At 47.8% G+C, this 10,520-nt stretch overlaps 1 protein-coding gene across 1 annotated transcript in view; it reads left to right on the top strand.

Annotated features, from left to right (window-relative positions):
* The first annotated feature begins 2,715 nt into the window (after positions 1–2,715).
* TMEM97 (transmembrane protein 97) overlaps positions 2,716–10,520 on the top strand; it is a 94,337-nt gene continuing 86,532 nt past the window's right edge. Inside the window, exon 1 of the mRNA XM_078679348.1 lies at positions 2,716–2,886. Coding sequence (XP_078535474.1) covers positions 2,767–2,886 — 120 coding nt within the window. The 5' untranslated portion in view covers positions 2,716–2,766. The remainder of the gene's footprint in view (positions 2,887–10,520) is intronic.

Genomic DNA, 10,520 nt, shown 5'->3' with positions numbered 1-10,520 from the left:
CATGTAAGCTGGGGATGAGCTAACCAGCAGAGGAAGAGTGCAGTTTAGAGGAGTAAAGGGAGGGAAAGTATGTTACCGCCAAGCAGTTCCACAACACAACACAACACAAAAAAACCTTAAGCGAATGAAAATCATTGCAGTCGACGGCACTGAGAAGCGGTGAAAACACTCGTGGCAGAGTTAAACGTTACTGAAAGCGTGCGGACAGTGGAACTAAAACAGTGCCACACATTTGCAGAACTATGGTAATGAAAGCAAAGAAAGTCATTTGAACGCACAATATTAAAGGGGGAAAACCAGGGTACCCATTGGATGAAGGGGTCACCTGATTACTAGGGCTATAAAAAAGGCCAGGCTTAGGGCGTCGAGGCTAAGGGCAGAGAGGACAAGGGTAGTTTCCTGCTTGAGCCTGTTAAGGGCAGAGAGGACAAGGGCAGTTTCCTGTTTGAGCCTGTTCGAGACTGGTCGGGACTAGGGCCAGAAATGCTGCACGTTTTCTCATTTAGAAATACCCAGCCCACACCCTCCACATCCACAAACAGAGCAACACACTCACACCAAATGCACACCACGCACAACACTATGCACAGATTAATGTACCAGCCTGCACTACAAACCCAACCAAACCACATCTACACACCGTACTATCCCAACTACCACACATATCTGCCATCACCTACAAACAGTACATAACTCTATCCTATACCACTTACCAATACACTCATCACTAACACAACACCAATCAACACCATACATAACTACATCCCATTCAGACACACTCTCCCTGCTGTAATTACACCTAACAGACCACCTTTTATCACTAACAAACGTATAATCATCCTTCCATCAGTTGTCCAAAAAACACCCTCCTCTCCCTTCTACCATAATAACACTAACGCACAACACACACTGCACACCACCACACTGTGTAACTCTTGCAACACATATACTTTCAATGTAATTATGGATCTACATATTTATCACTTTCTTCTAATTCAGCATTTCCAATGCACTATCCTATTTCTCAGCATATACTTCGCTCAATATATCTTCTAGCCCAACCTTCTGACTCATATCAAACTTCTTCTACTACTCCTTTCCAATGCACTACCCTATCTCTCATCCTGTACATCTATCAATATATCCTCTACACCCACTCTCTCATTTATCCCAAACCCCATACCACTACTATGATTGTCAAAATAACCCTTTCTAGACTCTCTCCTACTCTACCCCTCCTTGTATCATCTGACACCTCTTTTACTATACCGATCCCCTAAAACAAACCTTTCTAAACTGTTTCCTCTGAGTCCTCCCCTCCAAAACTGCTTTTTACTCATCCAAAAGCCTCCTCCTATTGCTAAGATATTAAAAAAAAAATCTTTCACTTTTTTATCCCTCCACTATCCTTTTCAATCGAGAATTAACAGACTAACATCTTCACTTCTCAAATTCCATATTAAACTATACTAATAAACTACCCAAATAACTGAATAACATATCCACTACTCAAATTACTTCATATTTTGTTTACTATACTAATTTTTAACAGTAATCCTTTATGGGTTCCGGAGTGGTGTGCTACTCGCCAGAAAAGCGCTTCAACACCCATCAGGGGTAACAAGTGCTATATGAATGCAAATCTTTCTTCCCCTTTTATCCCTCCGCTATACTTCTTACTCCAAGTAACTGACTGATTTCCACCACTGAAATTACTTCATATTTCACCATAATAATTTAGCACTAATCCTTTGTAGGCTTCCTGAATAGCGTGCGTCAACAAGCGCTATATAAATACAAACCTTTGTCCTCTATATCCTTCTACTATCATTCCAAATCCAAATAACTGACTATCCACCACTTAAAATGTACTTGCATGTTTCATTATACTAATTCAACACTAATCCTCTATGGTTCCCGGTGTAGCGTGCTACTCGCCGAAAAAGCGATTCGACGCCTCGTCAGGGGTAGTAAGCACTATATAAATGCAATTACAATAAGCCAAACCGGTGTGCTTTGCCAGTGGTTCATAAAAATATCCAGTTGTATTTCACCCTTTTGTTTCTTTTGTTTTGTTTTGTATTTTACCACGTTTGTTCTTGTGCTGGAGTGTCCTCCATATTTTGCAGTATTATACCTCTATGTTTATTTTGTATGCTTTCTGTAACCTGCACACGTCACTTTTTCCTCCTGCAATACAACGTTTGCTACCTCTTGTATTTTGTTGGCTCACGATTGTCACTTTTGTAATGCACCGTTTGCTACCTCTTATACTTTATTGGCTCACCATTGTCACTTTTGTAATGCACCGTTTGCTACCTCTTGTATTTTGTTGGCTCACGATTGTCACTTTTGTAATGCACCGTTTGCTACCTCTTGTGTTTTGTTGGATCACGATTGTCACTTTTGTAATGCACCGTTAGCTACCTCTTGTATTTTGTTGGCGCACGGTGTCATTTTTTGCTTCATTTAATGTAACGTTTGCCTTTGTATTTTGCTCCCTTGTAATGTTTCTCATGTATCAGTTCTGTTCCTATTGTGAAGCGCTCTGACACCTTCGGGTAAAGTCCGCGCTATATAAAAATGCATAAATAAATAAAAATAAATAAATAACCCCTTTAGGTAGGTCATCCTCTGTGTGCTTTAACCAGTCGTCGTCAGTCCCTGGTTGGGCTTCTTTTCGGCGTGTGTTTAGGGGAGGTTGCGCTTGTTTTTCGATCAGGCTCCTGTGGCAATAGTAGGGAAGTGTGTGTTGGAGCCGCAGCCATGGCCTCGTTCACCCGCTTGCTGGAGTGGATCTTCTGCCTCTACTTCTTCTCTCACATCCCCATCACCCTCTGCGTGGACCTGCAGATCCTCCTGCCTGCCTGGCTCTACCCGGACTGCGTGAGTACCAGGGCTGGGCTCAGGGCGGGGGGTCCTGGAGAGAGAGGCAGTAACACCGCTCCGGTGCTTTCTTGCCATGCACCGAGGTCAGGGCTGTGAATCCGCGCCCACACACAGCAGGGCTGCCGTTCCGAGCTGCAAAGAGAGAGCAGCATTGCACCTGTGGCACACACAAACAGGCAGTGCAGAGCTGCAGCACAGCAGGGCTGCCCATCCCTGGTGAGATAGAGAGAGCATGGAGGCGAAACACACTCGTGCAGAACTGCTGCTCTCTTCCACACAGCTCCTGCTTACATAGAGAAAGCAGCATTGTACCTGTTGCACACATATACACACAGGCATTACATAGCTGCTACTCTTTTCCACACAGCAGGTTTACCCACGTGTACTTACACAGAGAGGGGCATTGCACCACCTGATGCACACATATACACACACAAACAGGCGTTTGCAGAACTGCTGCTCTCTTCTACACAGCAGGGCTGCGCACCCCTGGTGAGATAGAGAGAGCATGGAGGCGAAACACACTCGTTAAGAACTGTTGCTCTCTTACACACAGCTCCCGCTTACATAGAGAAAGCAGCATTGTACCTGGTGCACACATATACTCACAAACAGGCATTGCATAGCTGCTGCTCTCTTCCACACAACAGTGTTTCACAATTTTTAATACCTCATGTATATTGTTTGATCACAAATGTCACTTTTACTTTATGTAACGTAACGTACGCTTTTGTAATGTTTCTCATTATGTTCCATTTCTGTTCCTTTTGTGAAGCGCTCTGACACCTTCGGGTTATGTCCGCGCTATATAAAAATGCATAAATAAAATAAATAAATAAGTGTTACCCACTCGTACTTAAACAGAGAGGGGTATTGCACCTGCTGCATACAAATACATTACACCTGTTATGCTATGTACACACAAACAGGCGTTGCATAACTGCTGCTCTCTTCCACACAACAGTGTTACCCACCCGGACTTACACAGAGCTGGGCATTGCACCTGCTCCACACAAATACACCTGTTATGTTATGTACACACAAACATGCGTTTGCAGAACTGCTGCTCTCTAACACACAGCTGGGCTGCCCACTCGTGCTTACAGAGAGAGCATTGCCCATGTGGCACACACACAGACAGGTAGTGTAGAACTGCCGCTCTCGTAACACAACAGGGCTGCCCATCAATGCTGAAATAGAACATATAACAGTTGTGTACCTGCACAAACAGACCTGCAGGGCTACAAGCGCGCAGACACACACCTCACACACAGACTGGCATTGCAGTAACTGCTGTTCTGTCCATACAGCCGGGCTGAGAGCTCATGCTGCACACGCAGGTGTATAGCTCCTGCCCAGCACAAACAGACAGGGCAGAACAGGCTACGTCTGAACACGCAGACAAGCCATGTCTGCTCCAGCTCGGATACATGCCTCTACTCAGGGGCGGCTCTAGCCTCATGGCGGCCCTGGGCAGGGATCGTAGGTAGGGGGCCCCGGAAGAGGGGGTCCGGCCAGGGCGGACCGCGGAGGCCAGTGAAGAGGGGGGGTCAGGGTGTTTGGAAGTGGAACAGAGCCAGAGGCTGCCAAATCCCTGCGAGGGGCCGCCACGCAAATATGTATCCATCCTCAGAGGATTATTGTATTAAGGATATATATTGGCGTGGCGGCCCCTGGGGTTTGGTGGCCCTGTGCAGGTGCACAGCTTGCACATGCCTAAGGCCACCCCTGCACTAGTTATAGAACTGACAGCAGGGCTCCTCCAGGCGGAGGAGCCCACCCCTCCACAGACCGAGCAGGAGCCCCTTAAATCCCAATACACAGCCTGGTTAGCACAGGCGCCCGTGCTTGTTCCCGAAGAGCAGTAAACGAGGCAGCACCAGACACAAACATGCATAACAGGGTGCTACCCGATGCTTGCACAGAGAGAGCCCTCGGGGCTGCACGGGGCTTCCAGCCCCTGCAACAACCTCCCCCCCCCCCCCCGCCTGTACACACAGGCTGATTAGGTATGCCTTCTTAAGAGCACACAGGCAAAATGTGCAATACGAGCCCTTATTTCAAACCTTCAGATATCTGAAAATTAGTCGGTGTGCTGTCTCTAACCCATGAAGAGGCTGTAGCAGGCAGGAGAAAAAAAAATCGAGCGCACATTCGTCTTTGTGTATCTAACACGGCACTGTTGAGTTAATTCTTACAGGCACTTATTTGACAGAACAAGTTGAAAGATCACCCACGGCAGTGTTGCAGTCTAAAAACGTGTTAATAACGATCCGTTCCAAATTTGAAGGGAAACAGGTTGTACTTGACGTAATTTCCCTAGATGCCTGTGCGGGTTGCTTAATATGGGCTGAACTGTAGGGAAGTTGTGGGTACCCCACCTACAAAGCGAAAGAAACATCTGGTGAGGTGACCCCTATGGTGCTGGACTCATTCCAACGGAGGGTCAATGTCACTTGCGTAAATGTAAGGAGTTAGGGGATCACAGAGGAGCACATAGGTCGTAGTGCCAATATCGACAACACTCCCCATCCCACCCATAGCAATAATTTGGAGAAATAATCAGACAAGACGCATTCTTAATGGAGAAAATTGCTGCAGGTTTATTTGCATAACAAATATGCCAACATGGTGGGTTATCTTACGGGTGATTCCAGGCCCTTTGCCGCCTGCCCGCCTGATGAGCCAAAATACACCGTGGCCCTAGCCAACCGGTGTTTGTTAGATTTGGGGGAGGGGATAGCCCCTCCCAACGGTGGACCACCAGTCCACCCCCTTACTCACGCCCCCCCCAGCTAAGGGGGGCGGAGCGTTGCAGGCAACCCCCGGTTGCTCAGGTCCACAACCGCCCGTATGACTAACGGGGCGCCGTCACTCGTCCAGGGCCCAAAGTGAGGACCTCCCTGGGGATAGCATGAAAAGAGGGCGCGGGCATGGTGGACCTTCGAGGGTCCACCAATCACTGGGAGGCTGACTTGAGTGCCATCCTGTGGCACTAAGGGTGGGCCGCCCTCTTAGGAGGGACCCCTTCGTGGGTCTGGGGCAGCCCTGCAATACGCAACTTAAGGAGTGGGGTCTTTAATAGCTGCACATTAGGATGAATTGAAAGCACTTCTCTGTTGGAAGGACATACGCTAGCCTAACAAGGCGAGCAAACATCACTGGAAGGGACCAGCTACCTCTAAAGACCTGGAGCAGAAATATACAGACTGACTAACCCAATCTAAAGCTAAACCACGGCAGACGTGGGCTCTGCTCTGGTAGGGCAGGGGTGAAACCAGTAAATTCTAAAATGTCTGTCAGAAGTTGTACACCTCTGACTCTTGTTGTACACTTGCCCAAGATGGGACATATCATTTTCAGATACTCTATGACAACACTCTCCAACAGGAGGCGATGTTGGAGAGTACTAGATAAGGAGCTGAGGGCCACCAACTATAAACAGAGGTAGTCTTTCTGGCAGAGGGATTTTTCAGAAGAGAGAAACTGAACGCTCCATGGTGATTTGATAAACCTCCTAGAACCATTGTAGCTCCATTGTAGTAAAGTAACTGAAACAAAAGAGAGACAACTGTAACTCAAATACCAACACCAGGCAAGAAAAGAATGACAGTTGTGCGCCTGCCTTATCAGTACCACCTCCATCCTCGGACCCCGATCAGGTGGCTTTTGTCTGACACTTTCGGGTTAGTATTGGAGGCCTGACTGGTATTGGAGGCAGCTAGTCTGACAGGTGGCCAGTGGGCATCCATTGGCACAGACAGCACAGTCTGAGGTCCGCTGTGACCACCCAAACACAAGGACAAACAAAGGTGAGTAGGGTTCACTATAGGTGTACTTAGCTTACCTTTGGTAGCTTGGTTTGGGCAGCAAATTATTCAAGATCCGGTTCAGCTAAACAGATACTAATCTATGAGGTTGATTTTGATATAAATTGCCCTTCAAGATGTTAAGCCACTAAATAAACAACATTGATTTGATTTAGGCCCTTACGTGCCCTTTGCAATTGAGTAGAACAGCTATACTTGTCTTTATTTTTAACTAGTAATATAAGGCATGATTCCAGAACCATGTACATCTTCATGTGCAGGCAGACAATCTTGAAATATATTGTGCTTAAATCAAGGAGCCAATGTAATTCGCGCCTCATCCCCACACATGACCCCTTCCTTGCTGTGCTTCCATGCTGGACATTGTATGCAGTGTGGCTGGTCTGAACATCTCGAGAACAATTTTTCTGCTGCTTGCGTCAAGGTTGTTGATTTCACTGGCAGAGAGTACTTGGCTTCAACCTGCTTAGTACTATTGACCTCGTGAGTTCACCTCCTTCCCCCTGCAGATTAGCTTTGTCTACCAGGAGAGGACCGAATAGAAATAAAGATGTTCGATGGCCCATGTTCTAGTAGGGTCTGCTTAAGATTGGGGGTCTCGACCGCACTAACATTTGAGGGGCACTTTTCCTTTTACCTCTTAGTGACTCTAATTCAAGTGGAATTGTGTAAAACAACACAGTGGGTTAGCACTTCCTGCAGCGGTCTATGTGCAGGAAATGAGGTAGTCGTGGGCTTTTTTCTTAATGCCCCTAGTAGACTTTTCATTCTGCACGGCTTGATACAATAAGTAATATTTGTGGTCATCACGAGCGACTTTTGTATAGAGTAACACAAGGTTGCTAGTTTGTGGCAGAAACTGTTATGTGATTGCTTTACCTTTATGATATGGCATGGCATATGTTCCCAACTAGCATTTTAATATTATGCACTCATTGGTAGAGTGTAACATGACACAAGACTTCTACAGTAAGGTTTCATTGACCTGGTGCTCTGGTTGGAAGTGTCTTCACTCTTTGTCAATGTCTCAAGTACTTCAAACGTACTTTGCGCATTGTGTAACTGTGCTTATGGCTAAGTGGCTGGGCATGTGGCAGAAGACGAGCATAGCAAAACCAAAAGGGATGATGGACGGAGTGTTGAACATTGCAAGCACTCACTCCCAGTCAACTGATCTGGGTTTAATCCATCATTATTCTTTAGCTCACTCCGCCACCCCAGTTCAGACATGGCCATATGCAAATCTGTGTCTCATGGGAACAGTCCAGCCCGAACTGCCAAGCCATGCCTTCCCTGGACTGGAAACGAGCATCCTGGGACCGGTTTCTGGCTAACCAGCCGTCATCAACAAGGCTAGCTTGAATCCAGTGGCAAAGTGATGGATTAAACTCAGATCAGTTGACTGGGGATGAGTGCTTGCATTGTTCAACACTGTCCATCATCCCCTTTGGTTTTGCCCAGAAGATGAGCATAGGCCGAAAGATGTGTATGCGAAAATATCAAATAGATTAGGGAAACTGACTGAATTGTAGAACTCGGGTATCTTCTCAAGAGACCTTTTGCCTCGTAGTGAACTAGGATATTTCATTGCACTTTATTAGTTTTGTTTTTCCTCTTTTTTTCTTTTTTTTTTGTTTTTCCTCTTTTGTAATTTCCTCTGAGGCGGAAAGCCGGAGGACGCCACTCTTGCTCTTTTTATAATCACTTGTATGCTTGTGTTCTGGCCACTTTTTAACCTCACCTGCACTGAAAAGCGCTGCCCTCACGCGCCAAGCAGACCCTCTGAGGCACTCCTGAGACAGCGGCAACCAGCGCTGAGACAGGATCGACAAACACACCGCCATCGCGGTTCGAAGGCGAGCCACGCCCCCTGCGAGGCCACGCCCACCCAGGATTCTTATATAAACGCTGATAGCAGCGCAACAAACATTACTTTGTAATTTCCTCTGAGGCGGAAAGCCGGAGGACGCCACTCTTGCTCTTTTTATAATCACTTGTATGCTTGTGTTCTGGCCACTTTTTAACCTCACCTGCACTGAAAAGCGCTGCCCTCACGCGCCAAGCAGACCCTCTGAGGCACTCCTGAGACAGCGGCAACCAGCGCTGAGACAGGATCGACAAACACACTGCCATCGCGGTTCGAAGGCGAGCCACGCCCCCTGCGAGGCCACGCCCACCCAGGATTCTTATATAAACGCTGATAGCAGCGCAACAAACATTACTTTGTAATTTCCTCTGAGGCGGAAAGCCGGAGGACGCCACTCTTGCTCTTTTTATAATCACTTGTATGCTTGTGTTCTGGCCACTTTTTAACCTCACCTGCACTGAAAAGCGCTGCCCTCACGCGCCAAGCAGACCCTCTGAGGCACTCCTGAGACAGCGGCAACCAGCGCTGAGACAGGATCGACAAACACACCGCCATCGCGGTTCGAAGGCGAGCCACGCCCCCTGCGAGGCCACGCCCCTAACATTGCCATAAATGTGTCGGCCACACAAGCGCAGCGGACGAGCGCAGCGGGAGCGCCGTTTGCGCGCCGAAGGCGCGCTTAAGGCAAGCCCGTCTGCGCCCGTCCGCGACCAGCCGGGCCCAGGGCCAAACGCTATGCCTGTCCCCACCGCCACAAAGGTAAGCTACTCGCGTAAAGAGCTACTCAGCCTAAGACCCACTAAAAACAATACCTGTCTTGCACTTCATGACCCTACTGTCCCTTTTACCAGCTGCAACAATTGCAAATCAGGAAATTTATTATTACCGAAATTTCCGGTTTCACCCCCAGTACTTAAAATCTCGACCCTCAACTGCAGATCGCTTCCTAAACATGCCCTGCTCATTAATCATCTCATTGTCGACCTCAATCTGGACATACTTCTCCTCACAGAAACGTGGATTACAGAGCATTCCAACGCAGATATAGTTCTTGCCCTACCCCCGGGCTTCCTTATCTTGTCTCAACCACGCCCTCTAGGTAGAGGAGGTGGATCAGCCATAATCCACAGAGTCCATTTCACCTGTCGAATCAAAGACTGTGCGATTCAGGACTCAGAGAGCTGTCTCTTCACGATTCACCTTTCCTCGACTAACTCCTTGTCAGGCCTCTTGGTATATCGGCCGCCTGGCCCCTCTGGCCCCTTCACGGCCGCCCTTTTGGAAACTGTTTCCTCCTCGGCACACCTGACATCCAACTTCCTTATAACAGGCGACTTAAACATCCATTTCGAGGATCCTCTTTACGCAGGAGCAGCCGACCTAATCGGCGAACTAGCGGCCTTTGGTCTGCTCCTTGCCAACTCTGGCCCAACACACACGAAAGGGCATCTTCTCGACCCGGTGTTTTCCAACATCCCCTCCCTCCTTTTTATTAATTCTCAACCTCTCCCGTGGACGGACCATTTTCTGGTCACGACCCACCTCCCTGGAGCATTCAAGAAGCCTCAAAATCCCCCTACTTTCACCAGAGACCGAGCGTGGGCCAGACTCTCGGTGGAGGACTGGTCCATAGCCCTGGACGCTTCGACCCCTATCCTCACGGAGGACTCCTCCACTGCCGACTCACAAGTCAGAGATTGGATTTCTTCCTCTCTCGACAGTATCATCCCCATAAAAAATCGGGAGATTAAAAACAGGATAAAGGGCCAGGCCCCCTGGTACACCTCTGACCTCCGTGACCTCCGCAAAAATTGCAAAAAGGCTGAGAGACAGTGGAGAAAGGACTGGCTCCACAGTAACAAAGATATTTACAACAGTACGGTAAGACGCTATAAATCGGCTCTCAAACTAGCCAAGGCAGGATACTATGACAA

Source organism: Lissotriton helveticus, chromosome 3_1, assembly GCF_964261635.1.
Source record: "Lissotriton helveticus chromosome 3_1, aLisHel1.1, whole genome shotgun sequence".
NCBI classification, from domain to species: Eukaryota; Metazoa; Chordata; class Amphibia; order Caudata; family Salamandridae; genus Lissotriton; species Lissotriton helveticus.
The sequence above is the reverse complement of the archived record's forward strand: the minus strand, read 5'-3'. Positions and strand labels throughout refer to the sequence as shown.